The following is an 18348-nucleotide window of genomic DNA, read 5'->3' as shown; positions in this document are numbered from 1 at the left end:
TGTGTTGCTAGTCTCTGAAAGCCAACTCAGCCTGCCTGAAGAAAAAGAAACACCGCCAGGACTGTTCATATGAGCAGTGAGTTTAGTAAGGCTATCAGGTTATATTTATTCCACTTCAAGTCCTTAACCCAATACTAAAATCATAAAACTCTGAGAATATTGTCATCCTAACAGTAACCGGTCATTTGTTGACTTAAAAACTCTAAAGTCATTGTGGGGCTGAATGAAGCCAGGACAGGAGAAGAGAGGCAAAGGCCAGTCAGCTGGACATAATAAGGTCTCTGGAAGGTCAGTGAGAAAATTGCTCCGAATGCACTGGTGTAATAGGGTTCATACGAACAAGGTCTCATCACCCTCTGTTTTTCATTCAGAGCCTGGGCTTGTTGAGATCCCCAAACACAAATCAGACCTAAATCAAGGCTCTATCTCAACCGGCATCTCTTAAAAAGCAATATTATGCAAGTGTGTCCCTTACAGATTGTTCTTGCACATAGTGACCTAGTTATGAATTTACCTTTAGTTGACATAGGGTTCATGTCAGATTTTTTGTTGTTGACATGATAGTGATCTCTGAATGATCTCCCCTTGACAATAGCCTTATAAGGCATCATCATCAATTTAGGATCTGCATTTAGAATCTAGATGATTCACACAGGTGCACAGGAAGAAAAAAAAACATACAAGAGACACCATTTTAAGTAGTCATTTTTATATACACATGTATATATTCATATATTACACATTTAATACAGGCATATTGAGATCGATCATGAAGAGAAGAACAGAAAAAAAGTGGCTGAGATATTTGTAAAAATGTACATTTCATGAGAAATCATATACAGACAATTTTGCTTTTTTTAACTCTCCTTTTGACAGACATACAAATAATTACCATAATGACAAGCCCCCCCCCCCCCCCCCCCCAAAAAAAAATCACAGGGTGTTATGTAGAGACAGCAAGAACCAGCTTGCTAAATATACGTTGAATATATATTCCCGTTTCTGTGTGGGGTTTCTCTGATCGAAGGGGTGAATCGAGAGTAGCCTGTGCTGTTTAAAGGAGAACGCCACAAAGAATATGTTGTTCCACTCTAAACGTTCCTCACCTGCTACCTGCTAATGCTTTCGTTTAGTAAACTCCATTCAGATAACCTCACATCATTTGGTTGGGACATTATGGTGTCATAGTGTTCTTGAAGAGATTTAAATAAATGTTGAGTTTTTTGGTGTATTATTTTACCCATCATACAACTAAAGTAAGTATCTGCCTCTACAATGCTACTGAAGGTTGCAAACCTCATCTTAAAAAAAAAAAATGTACATACAATTTAAACATTTCCAATAAAACAGTGGCGATTCAGATTAATCCATGCCCTACAAAACTAAATCTTGACCGAATCGTACTGTGTACAAAACAAATCATATTTAAAAAATGCTTCTCGATTCAACATTGTTAAACAATAATTACTTCTTTCTCATAGTTATTCAATTCTGTGGCCACATATGGACTAAGTATTTTGTTGTTGTACTGAACAGTTTTATTTTTGAGGACAGGTTGGATACAGAAATAAATAGAAATAGATAGAGATACATAGAGGAGTCGAGATGGATATCTATGGAGATGAGTCCTCTATCTATCTCTATGGGCGGATCACATATGAACTAGTAAGCGATGTGACGAAAGGCACCTTTTTATACAAGTAAGAGAAAGGCTTGGATTAACCAGATCTACTCATAGTGCCTCTGAAATGGCGTAGTGCACTACTATTCCGTAGTGCACTACTATTAAACAAAATAATTGAACTACATACTGTGGGGGCATAGGCTGTCATTTCAGAAGCAGCGAGAACGTTAACAGTATCAAACCCTAACTGCTCCAAAGACCAGGTGTCCACAAGGATACAGTGGTCAGATGGCCACATACAGGATTGACAGTAACAGTACAAATCTAGTATTGAAGTAACCTACAATGCCTAGAGGGGCCTTTAGAAAATAGTCCACAATCCCAGTGTTGCTGATGTGCCCATGATCAATGTTTGTAATGACAATACACTACTGATCATTTACCTATACCTATGTCAAAACAATGGTTTTGGGGAGGAGGCATTGGATAAAAAAGGCATACAAAAAACATCTTTGTGATATTGATAGAACTAACTGCTACATAACGTGTATGCATATCCCTCCATCTAGGAGATGTAGCCCGTCTAGATACTGGTCCTCCATTGGTATATAAGGCAAGAATGAATCACTCAGTATGACATCGAGTCAGCACCAAGAACCTCTGTCTCTCTCCTCACAGGCAAACATGGCAGTTACAGTATGTAACCTATCCCGACTGGGTAGCGTTATATTACCGTCATCAACAGATGTCAAGGTATATTTTCTTAAAGGCATTTCTAGAATTGATTTGGCCTGATTTTGATTAAGAAGCTAGGTCAGTAGGCTGCCCAGTGCTCTTAAATAGACAGAAGGCTTTTTGGGAACAAAGATCTCTCTCTCTCTGATCAAAGAGAGAAAAATACCCAAGATAGAAAAGACTTTCAAAAGGTGACATCGTAGCAAAGAGAGAACTGAGACAGTGAGTCCCACTGGATCAGTGGTTTCTGGAAGACAAGATGCCTTTGGGTTTGACTGGTGTAGAAACTGGAGGCATTTTCCTTTCAATGTCCGAAAACAGTACTATTATAAAACAACAACAACAGGCACAAGATTAGTGCTTTCTTTTTTTGTTAGCGGTGTTTTTTTTAACATACAAAAGGGCAGAAAGAAAAGATAGGCACGTTTCTCTTTGAATTTATCCACAGTAAAGAAGAGGCACTGAGGTCAGTTAAGTATGGGTTGCGCCTGCCACTCGGCCGTGTCATTGCCATTGTTATCAATGTTCTAGACGTCACAGCCATATTGATACCCAAAAGTAGAACGGGGGCTAATGACGGTTTTGTCTGAATTACACTACAGTGGCATGGAAATACGATGACATTGCTCAAGTAGGCAAATATTTAGTAAGAAACAACTTTGCCATCATTATCATGTTGTCAAATGTACTTTATGCAGATATAACAACATTTCTTACTTAGCACAGTTCGTCAAAAATAGCTAGCAATGCTAACGTTAGCTATCCGGTAGATTCCTCTCAGTCTTAGCTAGCCAGCAAACATTATACTGCATCTAAAGTCAATATAGCAACATCAAAATGATGACAAAAGGTTTTCCTATGAATTATTTTCCTTCTTTAGTAATGTAATTATATTTCCAAGCCACTGTAATGCACTTTTGATTAATATTCATCGGCACCAATTGACAATGCATTGAGTGGAATGATCAGTCGGGCATCAGTCCTAAAACCAATGTTCAAAACAATATTGTGACGAAACGTGCAGCCCACAAATTGTTTTTTGCCTTTGAACGAGAACATACAAGCAACATACAACCAATTAAGCTTGTGCCATGACAGTTTTAGAGAAGCTGTTTAGTTTAAGACAGCTTCTACTTCATTTTCTTCATTGCACACAATCAGAATAGAAAGAGCCCAGAAAAAAAAATATCTGTAAAAAGAGATCTCGAGTTAAGTCTCAAGTACAATACTCAGCGACCGTATTTCGACTGGAGAAGAGAAGGAGAGAGGGGTGAGGGAAGAAAGTTTGGCCTTCTCACATCTTCTCTTCTCACTGTTTTACACAAAATCTTTGTTACTCAAGAGCTTCAGTGGAATACACAGAACATTTACAAAGGAGAGAAAATAAAATGTCCGGAAAGATTGTTAGTGCATAATTTTCCCCCCAATTTTTTTTGTTGATATAATATATATATATATTTATATATAAGCCATACATTGTCACCTATACATAACAAAACACTACGATTCTGACTTTATAAAAGTCTGAATTAAATCAGAAAGCATTACACTTCTCAATATCTATACCTTTACATTTCCTGACAGCCCAATGTTTATTTTTATTTTATTATTATTTTTAAACAGTGTTCAATACTCAGTGCTGCTTTACTGCAGTAAGAAGCTCTCTTCTCTCTTCCCGGGGACAGACAGGTGCATTGGGACATAATATTAAGACGCTTTCCAAAATGTCTGGATGTGTCACAAAAACCTGTTGTATTCGCTGCACCTCTCCCCTCTAACCCTCCCGTTCCATAAATATGACAAAAAGGACTAAAATATTGAAAATAAAAACTTTCAATAGAGCCGTTGTGCTTGGGGGGTCCAGGCCGGTGTGCCTACTCAACAGTCTGCCATGTAACGACCTAGGAGAATAAGGAACAACACAGATATTAGACCCCAGTATAGACCACGTCATTCACATTTAACTAACCAAAAGGGAGTGTCTACACCTCAAGTCACAACAGATACATTAAAACAATAAATTGGTGACAAGTTAGTAGTTATTACCTGTAGCTATTCACTTATAGCTAGGTAAGAATAGATTATGTGGTGAGTAGGAAAGAAAGAATCTACCATACATGATATATGCTCTTTTGCTTTATTCCTGCACCCATATGTTTCGGCTGCAGAAGCCTTTATCAGGTGTCAGATTCTGTGACTAGATCTTGGTCCTATACGTACCTGTGGCAAACCTCTTCTTGTTGAGGGACAGTCTGTACCCGGCTCCCAACAGCTCCATGTCCACCCCTGACAGCGTGCTCCCCTCGCTCATAAACTGCACAGCCAGGGTGGTTGGGGTGGACGGGCCATCCGACAGCTCAAACTTAGCCCTCAGAGACCCCGAGCCTTCATTGTCAGACTTCTCTGAGATATCACTCAGCTTCCATAAAGACTTATTCAGCTCTGAGTTCCTGGTGGAAAGAGATGGAAGAAGACATGTGAACGTGTATCTTACACAAGCATTTGCACTTCCACTCTACCATAGAGACATGACAAACACAGATACACTATTCAGTGTTTCCCCTAAATTCATTCATTTTAAATCGTTGCCACCACTGGAAAAAAAAGAGGTAAATTGTGAGTCTCGTAGCAAAGAGTCTGAGAATACTTATGTGAATAAAGTATTTCTGTTTATTATTTTCAAAAATTTAGCAAAAAAAATTCTAGACACCTGTTTTTGCTTTGTCATTGTGGGGTATTGTGTATAGATTGATGAGGGGCAAAATATATTTTATACATTTCAGAATAAGGCGGTAACGTAACAAAAAAGTCATTCAGGAAGACCCCACCCTCGCCACTACCTCTGCCCCCACCCTCGGAAAAAAACCCTAGAGGAAAGACTCCTGTTACTAGATATACAACAACAACAAAAACACACGTAATGCTAGCGATAAGTACAGTACAACATTAACCAGGCTTACAGCTGATGCTAGTGCTGTGCTGTCTGGACTGTTGTGGTCTGTTTTTGTCATGGAAAAACTATTTATCAATACGAGTCAGTCAATTCGAATCAATCAAGCAAGCAATATATCAAAGCGTCAGTCACTGGCAGGTGGCAGCGTGGTAGGAACAGCTTGTCCCACGAATTAATCACAAAAAATGGAGGATTAGCTGATAACTACGAAACAAACATTCTGGATAAATAGAGAATCTGGAACTACTTCTTGATCAGCTCGAAAAAGAAGCGAACAAGAGAAGACCTTTGATCGAGTTCTGCGAGCAAAACTGAAGAGAAGCCGTCTAAAATTGCAAATGTAACATTGGAGGGGGACGTTTTTATAACCACGTCTCCAGGAGATAGTGCATTGCTTACAAGTATGAGCAAGCAGTTAAAAAACTGGATCTATTGCCTGGGCTACTGCGGGAGGTTGAGGCCTTAAAAACAGGAATGGATTACAGTAATAAAATGATGGAAGAAGTACGAGCGGATAATAAGATATTGAAAACTACCGTGGACTCCCTAAAAGACACTACCGAGAGGCTACGGTATGATAATAAAACAATGAAAGCCGAATTACTTGATCTAAAGTGCAGAAGTATGAAAAATAATTATAATGGGAATAAAGGAAAAAGTCAAGGTGTTCATGAAACGTAATCTCAAGATGAACAGGTGGAAACAATTAATTCTCAAAAGGGCTCACCATTTCGGTTGCAGAGCAGAGGGAAGGTCCCGTCCGATCGTAGCTATGCTAACCCACTACAAAATGAAAATTGCCTAGTTACAACAGGGTAGGGAATTGAAGAACACCCCAATTCTCTATTAATGAACAATTTCCCCATGAAATAGTGGAGAGACGACGTGCCCTGTACCCCACTTTCAAAAGGCTCCGAGCAGAGAAGCAGAATGTTCGTCTAGTGGTCGATAAATTATATGTAAACAACCAAATGTTCAAGGACTCCAAGATTACAACGTGGCTGTGAGTGATAGCTACCTCCTGTTGAAGTAGTTCCCGATACATATTTGCACCGCATTACACAGTAAACATGGATTCAACTAACCGGTGCCCCCACACATTGACTCTGTACCGGCTATATACCCCTGTATATGTTATTTTTTACTGCTTTAATTACTTGTTACTTTTATCTCTTCTCTGTATTTTTTGAAACTGCACTGTCGGTTAAGGGGCTCGTAAGTAAGCATGTCACTGTAAGTTCTACACCTGTTGTATTCGGCGCCTGTGACTAATAACATTTGATTTGATTAATTCGTTTTTTACATAAACGACTTTTATTTGTTTTTGTTTTTTTCATGCAGTATGGAACTGTGGACTATGTTTACTTAAAATAAGGTTGGACGTGGATGGTAATGCAGAATGGGTTTGGGCGTAATATCAGGTTTTGATTCAGGGGAAGGCGAAGTTGGGTAAGGCTGATCTTTTTCCTTTATGATTGTTTATTTATTAAATTCGAAGATTGAACATTAGAAATACCAAGGTTGTTTTTGTTCTTTGATATGATATGGCCTAATTGTAGAGGTCGGGTATATTATGACTTAAAAGCTGGTATATAGTGCGGCCCTTGTTCGCCGATGTGAATCGGAACGATTAGCTTTTAAGATAAAACGTAATAAATATTAATAGATTTATTATAAGGCAAAATTATTATATAACTAAAAAACGGTTCTCTATTGGAATAGGCCTATACGATCCTAAAATAATTGGTGTTACCTATTTACATTTAAAATATAAATCTTAATATAAAAAATGTAAAGGATGATTATTGTTCCGATACACACCGGCAAATGGAGTAGGTATTGTCAACAGGGTTGTTGTTGCTATTAGTGTGTGGCGGGCTGGTTAAGACGGATAAACTGATTGAAGTTAACGGTAGAACTAACACAATCACTGGCTTATGGAAGCACTTCTCTAAGCGAGAGAGAGGTATATTATATTTCTATATAAGCTATTTATGCTACCTTTTATATTATTGATCCTAATGATATAGGCCTATGTGTAAAACAGCCGAGGTGATAGAGCAACGACCCTGGAATAAAAACAAAATGTGTATCGGTGGAGAGAGGGTTGGTTTTACAGGTTTACTCGCTCTGAATTGTCAGTAATGCATGTATTCTTGGCTATCGTGCCATGGCTGTGTCAGAGTCGATTGTAAGTTAAACTTGGGTATTCCTTTATGGGCAGTGTGATGCCTAAGACACATTTTTACTTGCAGTCATTAGCGGCCGTTAGAATCTATGTTCCTTTTTCCTTCCTCCTTTTTTGGTCGGAATACAACAGGCTATATGAGGACTACATGAAATATGTCTTGCATGTAATGGATATAAAAAAAAGGGACTGGTCTTGCGATATGTAGGTTGTTTTCTCTTAATTTTTCCAAAGATTTTCGAACAATTTAATCCAATGAACTGAGCAGGATGGGCTGACATGCCTTGCTAGGACTTTCAAAATATGAGCATGCATTTATAAGATTGTGCTGTTATTATTTCTATTCATATGATCTATTATTGGTACTATTTTTTTTTTTCTGACTGTTTTCCATGTTATTTGGTTAGTTCCCTTAAGCACCCTCATAGTTATTTATGTTATCATGGGACTGCCCATATTTCCCTTTGGGCAACTCCAATTGGCGGCCAAGGGTTTGCCTTAGGACACAAAGGTACGTCATGAGTCAGGGAGATGGTTGAACAGACCTAGATATGGGGGGAGGTTTTAGTGGGTGGAATATTAGGACAATTGGAGGTTTACAAAGTTGCAAATTATTATGGTACAACTATTTGGACACTATCATCATGGTGCTTTTTAATGGTAAGTTTACAAAACATTGGTTGTGGTAAGTATAATTGAAACTTGGGTATCATTATGGTAAGTGCGGAAATAAGTATAGCAGATCATAAAAAAAGCTATACATTTTCACATGAAACGGAGAGAATATAATATCTATTGTTTACAGGAAACTCATTCTACAAATATAGATGAGGTTGGGTGGGAAAAGGACTGGGAGGGAGAAATAGATTTTTGTCATGGGCAAAGAAACTCAAAAGGTGTGATTATACTAATTGATACAAATTTTGATCAGATGGCACAAACAGATCCGCAAGGAAAATTGATTATTTTAAATATGCTATTGGACCAAAAACAGATCTGGCTAATTAATCTATATGGGCCAAATAATGATGACCCACACTTCTTCGAAAATATATATAATAATTTATTGAGCGCACAAGCAACAAAATAATCGGATATTACGGTGGGAGATTATAACGCGGTTTTAAGTACCTCGATGGATCGTAAAGGAAATCATTCTACAAACTATCACCCTCAAGCACTTAAGGAGATCACAAAGATCATGGATACATTAGAACTCGTGGATATATGGAGGTTGAAAAACCCTGACCTAGTGAGATATACATGGAGGATGCTTAATCAAGCTAGCCGTCTTGATTACTTCCTAGTCTCGTTCTTGCTGGCATCAAAAGTTTTTAAAAGTTTTAATAGGAGACCGAATGCGATCAGACCACCATCTAATTGGCCTCCATATAACTCTTACAGAATATGATTGGACCACCATCTAATTGGCCTCCATATAACTCTTACAGTATTTCCACGTGGACAGGGATAATGGAAATGTAATCAAAGCCTATTGGATGACCATTTTTAACTAAGACAAAATAATAAATCTCTTAACTAAGACAAAATAATTTATAATTTACTTTTTTTTTTGCATAACATAGGTACAACAGATCCCCTTATTGTATGGGACACTTTCAAATGTACTTTTAGAGGCCATTCAATACAATATTCATCATTTAAACAAAAGCAGTTTAGGTCAAAAGAGATTAGACTAATAAAGGAAGTAACATCGCAGGTAGATGGTAATGGAAACTGTACTATAGAGGCACAAAATAGAAAAAAACAAAAATAAATGGAGGTACTTATTAACGATCAAGTGTAATGTATTACAAAATATAGTGAATTGGATGGAAAAAGGTTAAAAATGCACAAACATTATTTACAGAAACTTGTTACAAATGGAGTTATCCATGATTCACCAAATTATATTTTGAAAAAGGAAGCAAAATATTTTAAGCATATGTTCTATTTTCAGTCTCTTCCATTTCCACTGAATGATGTTAACTGTAAGGATTTCTTTCCTAATAATAATAATAATCAGCATGTAAAATTAACACATTTACAGAAAGACCTGTGTGAAGGCCAATTTACAGAAGAGGAACTTTTTGATGCAATACAATCTTTTCAGTCTGGAAAAACACCAGGGCTTGACAGTATACCAGTAGAGGTATATCAGACCTTTTTTTATGCACTCAAAGATCCATTATTAGCATGTTTCAATTACTCTTATACAAATGGTAAACTTTCAGGTACTCAACAAGAAGGTCTGATTTCATTACTACTAAAGCAGTATCCAGATGATAAGTATAAAGATCCAGTCCATTTAAAAAACTGAAGGCCTCTAACACTTCAATGTAAATAATGGTTACTTCTCAGAAAGTATTGAGCTTTTAAGAAGAGTAAAACAAGGCTGTCCGTTGTCTCCATATCTATTTATTATGGCCATTGAAATGCCAACTATTAAAATTAGATCCAACAAGAACATCAAGGGGTTAGAAATCCTGGGGATAAAAACAAGTGTCAATGTATGCCGATGACTCTAGTTTTTTCTCAAGTCTGCAATCTGGATCTCTGCACAGTCTCATTGAAGATCTTGATCACTTTTCTAGCCTCTCTGAATCATATCTGTATGTATAACAGAACTTATAAAGCAGTCAAAACCCTGAGGACTAACTTTTTTTTTTTTTAAGTCACTGTCTGTTCAATGAGTTATTATGGGCAGGCCAGAATTCTAATCACTATACTCGCAGTTCCTACTGCTTCCACTGGATGTCACCAGTGTATGGAAATAGGTTGAGGTTATTCATTAGTACAATGAAGAAGAAAAACACCAGGAAGTAAAGTGACATCTTGTGTTTTTGTTTGAGAGTTGCGCAAGACTTGAAAAGTAGCGTGAGTTTGTTGATCTGCTGTATTGAAAACAGATTGACCCGTCTTCAATTTGATCGATTATTAACGTTTACAAATACCTTAAGTTGTATTACAAAAGTACTTTGAAATGTTTTGGCAAAGTTTAGAGGTAATGTTTTAGATATTTTGTCGTGACTTTGCGCAAATTGGATGCTGTTTTTTTCTGGTACAACAGCGCCAAATAAATGGACAATTTGGATATATATGGACGGAATTAATCGAACAAAAGGACCATTTGTGATGTTTATGGGACATATTGGAGTGCCAACAAAAGAATCATGTTTTATATTTTATATCTGCGTTTTGAGTAGCGCCGGCATGGTTGAAATTGTCAACAAAGAGAGTGTAGCCTTTGTGCTAGCCTTTGTGCTATCATCAGATAATAGCATCTTATGCTTTCGCCAAAAAGCCTTTTTGAAATCTGACATGTTGGCTGGATTCACAACGAGTGTAGCTTTAATTTGGTATCTTATATGTGTGATTTAATGAAAGTATGATTTTATATAATTTTTTTGAATCTGGCGCTCTACATTTTAACTGGCTATTGGCCAGGTGGGACGCAAGCGTCCCGCTATCCCAGAGAGGTTATACAACTTCTCATTTCCGACTAATTGAAAATGTAATTTTGTTTAAAGTATCGCCTTTTCTTAAACAAGCCATACAATGCTGTTTACAACTTCAGTTTTATCCTCTATAAAAGATAGAACAAATATTACAACAAATATAGTTAAACTGAAATATACTAATTAATAAAAAAACATTCTTTATGGATAAAAAAAAAAGTATTATATTTATTCATGATACTATGAATAGAAACTGAGGAGTTATGTCACACATGCAGTTATCGAAAATATATGGGAATATCTGCTCAATCCAAATTTACAACCAACTGATTGCAGAACTACCACAAAAATAGGAGGCGGCAAGTGGAAAAGGGAGAAGGTAGGGAACTTGTTTCCCTGCCAAATATTAGAGATACAAATTGGCTGAAAGGAACTGGCATAAATAGAAAAATATACCAGTTTCATTTGAGGACAAAATTGTTGACAGCTGCGCCATACAGGTTGCAAAATAAATGGTAAGAGACTTTCAATGTACCAATTCCATGGCATATGGTTTATGAACTGGTACAAAAAAACTACACTTAATTCAACAGAAAAGAAACTGTCAACTGCGTTTATTTTCAGCAAACTTAACATGTGTAAATATTTGTATAAACATAACAAGATTCAACAATTGAGACCTAAACTGAACAAGTTCCACAGACATGTGACTAACAGAAATGGAATAATGTGTCCCTGAACAAAGGGGGGGGGGTCAAAATCAAAAGTAACAGTCAGTATCTGGTGTGGCCACCAGCTGCATTAACTTCTTTGGGATAGGGGGCGGTATTTTGACGTCCGGATGAAAAGTGTGCCCAAAGTAAACTACCTGATACTCAGGCCCAGAAGCTAGGATATGCATATAATGGGTAGATTTGGATAGAAAACACTCAGTTTCTAAAACTGTTAAAATAATGTATGTGAGTATAACAGAACTGAAACCCCGAGGACAAACCACCCCCCCCCAAAAAACAAATCGTGCTCGGTTGCAGTTCCTAGGGCTTCCACTAGATGTCAACAGTCTTTAGAAAGAGTTTCAGGCTGGTTTTTGGAAAAAAAGAGCCAGAAATTGTAGTTTTTCTAGGTGGCTCCCATTTTGGCTGTAGTGTTTCCAAGCGTGTCAATGAGAGCGCGTTCTTTGGTATTTGTCTCCGGTAAAGACGATAACGATTCTCCGTCTTAAATTTTATAATTTATTTGCGTATTAGAGTACCTAAGGGTTGATTATAAACGTTGATTGACTTGTTTGGATAAATTTATTGGTAATGTTTGGGATTAATTTTGTATGCACTTTGAAGAAGGCAAAACGAGTGGATTATTGACCGAAGCGCGCCAGCTAAACTGAGTTTTTATGGATATAAAGAAGGAGTTTATCGAACAAAAGGACCATTTGTAATGTAACTGGGACCTTTTGAAGTGCCAACAGAAGAAGATCTTCAAAGGTAAGGCATATAATTATATCGCTATTTCTGACTTTCGTGTCACAACTCTCTGGTTGAAAATTATTTGTTATGCATTTGTGTGCTAGGCGCTGTCCTCAGATAATCGCATGGTTTGCCTTTTTGAAATCTGACACGGCGGCTGGATTAACAACAAGTTAAGCTTTATTTTGATGTATTGCACTTGTGATATAAGTTTAATATTTATAGTAATTTCATTTGAATTTGGCCAGGTGGGACGGTTATTTCCCACTGATCCGCAAGAAGTTAAGTACTGCAGTGCTTCTCCTCCTCATGGACTGCACCAGGTTTGGCAGCTCTTGCTGTGAGATGTTACCCCACTCTTCCACCAAGGCACCTGCAAGTTCCCAGACATTTCTGGGGGGAATGACCCTAGCCCTCAACCGCCGATCCAACAGGTCCCAGACGTGCTCAATGGGATTGAGATCCGGGCTCTTTGCTGGCCATGGCAGAACACTGACATTCCTGTCTTGCAGGAAATCTCACACAGTACGAGCAGTATGGCTGGTGGCATTGTCATGCTGGAGGGCCATGTCAGGATGAGCCTGCAGGAAGGGTACCATGAGGGAGGAGGATGTCTTCCCTGTAACGCACAGCGTTGAGATTGCCTGCAATGACAAAAAGCTCAATCTGATGATGCTGTGACACACCGCCCCAGACCATGACGGACCCTCCACCTCCAAATCGATCCCACTCCAGAGTACAGGCCTCTGTGTAATGCTCATTCCTTCGACGATAAACACGAATCCGACCATCCCCCCTGGTGAAACAAAATCGCGACTTGTCAGTGAAGGTCACTCAGTGAAGGTCACACCAGCCAGTCCTGTCTGGTCCAGCGACGGTGGGTTTGTGCCCATAGGCGATGTTGTTGCCGGTGATGTCTGGTGAGGACCTGCCTTTACAACAGGCCTACAAGCCCTCAGTCCAGCCTATTGCGGACAGTCTGAGCACTGCTGGAGGTATTGTGCGTTCCTGGTGTAACCCGGGCAGTTGTTGTTGTCATCCTGTACCTGTCCCGCATGTGTGATGTGCGGATGTACCGATCCTGTGCAGGTGTTGTTGCACGTGGTCTGCCACTGCGAGGACGATCAGCTGTCCGTCCGGTCTCCCTGTAGCGCTGTCTTAGGCGTCTCACAGTACGGACATTGCAATTTATTGCCCTGGCCACATCTGCAGTCCTCATGCCTCCTTGCAGCATGCCTAAGGCACGTTCACGCAGATGAGCAGGGACCCTGGGCATCTTTTTTTTTTGTGTTTTTCAGAGTCATTAGAAAGGCCTCTTTAGTGTCCTAAGTTTTCATAACTGTGACCTTAATTTCCTACCGTCTGTAAGCTGTTAATGTCTTCACGACCGTTCCACAGGTGCATGTTCATTAATTGTTTATGGTTCATTGAACAAGCATGCGAAACAGTGTTTAAACCCTTTACAATGAAGATCTGTGAAGTTATTTGGATTTTTACAAATTATCTTTGAAAGACAGGGTCCTGAAAAAGGGACGTTTCTTTTTTTGCTGAGTTTATAAAATTCTTGCCACCAACAGATTGTTATATTTGGGGCATACAACCATCTCAGCTCACAGGTTCAGGAATTGTAACAAAAAAAAAGAAAAAAAGAAATCACAACATGCACTTAAAATGAACTTTACAAATAGCATTGTTGGGCGATTTGGAAAGCCATAGACAGTCAATAAATAATATAATAATACTCGTAGGACAGGTTTTCAACTTTAGCTCAAGATCTGTGGATACTATACGATTAGAAAGGTTAAAAAAATTATGTAAAACATCACAGCACAATGAAAAATATACAGCACATGGAAACCAAACAAGGGTGGTCTATGGTGATAGGTGGGATGGGGATTAAAGAGTTTATGTTTGGTATTGTATTATTGTTATGTGACTGCTTTAAATATAAAAGTACCATTTATGTAAAAGTTGTATATAAAATGTGTATGCTAAATTTGTATGTAAAATGTATGTATATGTAGCAAAAAAAGCTGTCAAAAAACTAAAATATATTTGTCCTCTGAAGCGGGGGTGGTGGAGGGGTTAATAAATTAAATAAATATATAAACTAAATAGTACTGCTGTCCACATGTTCTCTGGTCGTTTCTCTCACCAGACAGCATTGGGCAGGGACTGCATGTTGATGACCTCCCCGTCTACAGGCACTAGGACCTGTACGTTGGAAAGAGGGCCGGGGCAGAGCATGGACTCTGGGTTGTAACGGTAGTCCAGCCTCAGGTCGGTGGTGGTGGGGGTACACTTCCAGTACACTGCCAGGTTCAGAGGGGTGGACTGGATCCCATTAGAGGACACCTAGACAGAGGGACAGGTCAAGTCAGTGGTAGCGGGGGTGCACTTCCAGTACACTGCCAGGTTCAGAGTGGTGGACTGGATCCCATTAGAGGACACCTGTACACCCAGTGACACAGCATAAGGTCAGAAGGAAAACAGCAAAGACCATATTATTGGAGAGAAGCCAAAACAATTAATACACTAACAATATATGAAATAAATACATTTACAAACACACATTTGATGGTAATAAATGTTTCATTTTGAGTATAACTTATTTTACTTCTGGAGTATATACTGTAGGCGTATACAATATACTAAAGTGAGTATTTAGTTTAGTCTGGGACTAACCTGGTATTTGAGGATGTCCACATTGTAGTAGGATGCAGCAGGGTTCTGCTCTGATGCTTTCCTGAGGTAGGATGTGAGAGCTTGCATGTTGAACCAAAAGTCCTTGGTATTAGTGTCACTTTGCGAGGGATCACTGGATAACACACACACACACACACAGGAAATTATCAGAGATTCAAGTATTCATTGCTCTGTGCGTGTGCAAACCCTTTTATTGCCCCGCAGCTATTAAAAAATGAATTCCGTTTGATTCAATTAGTCCAGCCATGTGGACTCAGAGTTACCCAGAGGAAGCAGACTGAGAAGGACAGAAAGAAAAACGAGGAAGAAAAGATCCTCTTTTCCTTTGGGGGAAGAAAGGAATCCACTCTTCAAAGAGACTCTCAGGTTGCTGTCTGTTTTCCACTGATGATTCACTGCTAATAAGTTGGCTAGGGCTAGACACATGGTGGCTATGCTGGAGAAAACACAACACGGAGCTTCAATTTAGAGGCGATACTGTCGCTTGTTGAGAGCTGACGCAACACTCCTCTAGACATGGCCTGTTGAGAACCTGATGTCTGAAGAGGAATGGTGGAAAATAGTTCGCTGTCAGGATAATGATAGGTTTATGACCGATGCTAATAGAATTTCCCCTCAATGACGCAAGCTAGGTTTCCCCTCATCACCCCACCACCACCACTATCCCCTCAACACCTCTCTCTCTCTCTACGGGCTGCCACCCTGATATGCTCAAGTCTTGTCCACTGGTGTTCAACCAGTGTTATAGCCTTTCTTTGGGTTCAAACGCACACACCTGTATTGGAATCTGGTCTTTACTGATATAGCTGAATGATTCTCTATGGTCCTGTATGCCTGTATGGTAACCACACATCAATCAGGTTCATTAAAACGTTGTAGGAATGTTTACGTTAACCATATCAACTGTGAATAAAACGTTATCAGAATGTTGGAATTTCTCCACTCACCTGAACAGTAGTGTCTGGTTGGGGAGGATCTGCTCCAGTTTGGACGTGCTCTTCAGTTTGAAGGTGAGCACGGCAGGGGAGGGGTTACTGGTGAACACCTTGATGATACCCATGGGGAAGGACAGGGTCATGTCACCAGTGATCTTTACTATGCACCTAGAGGGTGAAGGAGAGCGGCACGTGAAAGGGGTTAAACCTGTGATCTTCAACACACCTAAGGAGACGAGAAAAGCAGCAAAGAAAGAGAGCAGGCCCTACAGCTCACGCAAAGAGACAAATTTGCCTCCACACTGGATAGTTTTGTTCAAGTGACATGTTGATGTTGCAGCACATTAGAGATTGTACTGCCGCGGATGCGCACAGAAAAAGAAACAGTACGTGGGACATGTCTATGCATGAACTCAAAGCTCATATCAATTTGATCTGATAGGTTTGAGGTTAACTTTTTCCCCCCAAGAGACCATGCCACGCAACCGCTTCAGAGATTATGAGACACCTGCATTTTGATGGGAAGGATACCAACACGCTTGCAGACGGACCAAGATCATCGCCGTCTCAGACACCTGGAAATGTTGTGTGAAGAACTGCATTGCCAGGAGAGAATATAACTGTTGATGAGCAACTATTCCAAAACCAAATCTCGGTGCCATTTCACCCAATACATGGCCAACAAACTGGACACAAGTTTTGGTTGGCCGCCGATGTCGAAACCAAGTACTTGCTCAATGGCTTTCCATATCTGGGGAAAGATGAATCCAGGCCAGAAGGTGAACGACTGTTTGAGCCTGTGGTTTTGAGACTCAGAGCGTTACATGGGCAATGGCAGTGACAACGAACAACTTCTTCACATCAATTTCCCTGGCAGACAAGTTGATTGCAAAGAAGACTAGCCTGCTCGGAACCGTGAACAAACAGAGTAGGGACCTGCGCAAAACAACATACCAGCGGAGCTGTACTCCATATCAGTGATGGAGAGTGACAACCGCCTGGTTATATCTTTTACTCTCCACATTGTCAAAAGAAGCTGAAACTTAACTGTATTACTTACTATAACTCTATTACCAACCAAATCTACAAATCAAATTGATCAAATGTATTACACTGTAATGTTTTATTGTAGGGAACGAAAATAAGCTATACCTTTTTTCACTAGGACTTTGTAGAACGTTACAAAACTTATCCTTGACTCTATCCAAACAAATAACGATTGTTTTTATATCTTCTCATGGATATATTTCCACATCCTTTATAATTGTTTATGCACTACTTAGCAAATCAAATTTTATTAGTCACATGCACCGAATACAACAGGTGTTGTACAATAAAATGCTTACTTACGAATCCCTAACCAACAACGCAGTTTAAGGAAATACGGATAAGAATAAGAAATAAAGTAATTAAAAAGTGGCAGTAAAATAACAATAGCGAGACTATATACAGCGGTAACGGTACAGAGTCAATGTGCGGGGGCACCGGTTAGTTCAGATAATATGTACAGTTGAAGTCGGAAGTTTACATACACCTTAGCCAAATACATTTAAACTCAGTTTTTCACAATTCCTGACATTTAATCCTAGTAAAAATTCCCTGTCTTAGGTCAGTTAGGATCACCACTTTATTTTCAGAATGTGACATTTCAGAAAAATAGTAGAGAGTATTATTTATTTCAGCTTTTATTTCTTTCATCACATTCCCAGTGGGTCAGAAGTTCACATACACTCAATTAGTATTTGGTAGCATTGCCTTTAAATTGTTTAACTTGGGTCAAATATTTCGGTAGCCTTCCGCAAGCTTCCCACAATAAGTTGGGTGACTTTTGACAGGTGACAGGTGGCTTGCGTAACTGAGACAGGTTTGTAGGCCTCCTTGCTCGCACAAGCTTTTTCAGTTCTGGCCACAAATTTTCTACATCTCCCAGGTGGCGCAGTGGTCTAGGGCACTGCATCGCAGTGCTAGCTGCGCCACCAGAGTCTCTGGGTTCGCGCCCAGGCTGGGCTGGGTTCGCGCCCAGGCTCTGTCGCAGCCGGCCGCAACCGGGAGATCCGTGTCATGCACAAAGTAGATGTCCTAAACGACTTTTGTCGTCTAAACAAGACATTTGTGGAGTGGTTGAAAAATGAGTTTTAATGTCTCCAATCTAAGTGTATGTAAACTTCCGACTTCAACTGTACATGTAGGTAGAGTTATTAAAGTGACTATGCATAGATGATAACAACAAAGAGTAGCAGCAGTGTAAAAGAGGGTGAGGGGGGCAATGCAAATAGTCTGGGTAGC

At 39.3% G+C, this 18348-nt stretch overlaps 1 protein-coding gene across 9 annotated transcripts in view; it reads right to left on the bottom strand.

Moving 5' to 3' along the window:
- Window positions 1-687: 687 nt before the first annotated feature.
- Window positions 688-18348, bottom strand: part of fcho2 (FCH and mu domain containing endocytic adaptor 2) — a 99955-nt gene continuing 82294 nt past the window's right edge. For all 9 annotated transcript variants that reach the window (XM_071363368.1, XM_071363370.1, XM_071363371.1 and 6 more), the window contains 5 exons: window positions 16075-16230; window positions 15107-15239; window positions 14577-14776; window positions 4580-4809; window positions 688-4260 (listed from right to left, as the gene is read on the bottom strand). In XM_071363368.1, the coding sequence (XP_071219469.1) occupies window positions 4238-4260; window positions 4580-4809; window positions 14577-14776; window positions 15107-15239; window positions 16075-16230 (742 nt within the window). In that variant the 3' untranslated portion in view covers window positions 688-4237. The remainder of the gene's footprint in view (window positions 4261-4579; window positions 4810-14576; window positions 14777-15106; window positions 15240-16074; window positions 16231-18348) is intronic.

The sequence above is a fragment of the Salvelinus alpinus genome, chromosome 24, assembly GCF_045679555.1.
Source record: "Salvelinus alpinus chromosome 24, SLU_Salpinus.1, whole genome shotgun sequence".
Classification (NCBI taxonomy): Eukaryota; Metazoa; Chordata; class Actinopteri; order Salmoniformes; family Salmonidae; genus Salvelinus; species Salvelinus alpinus.
The sequence above is the reverse complement of the archived record's forward strand: the minus strand, read 5'-3'. Positions and strand labels throughout refer to the sequence as shown.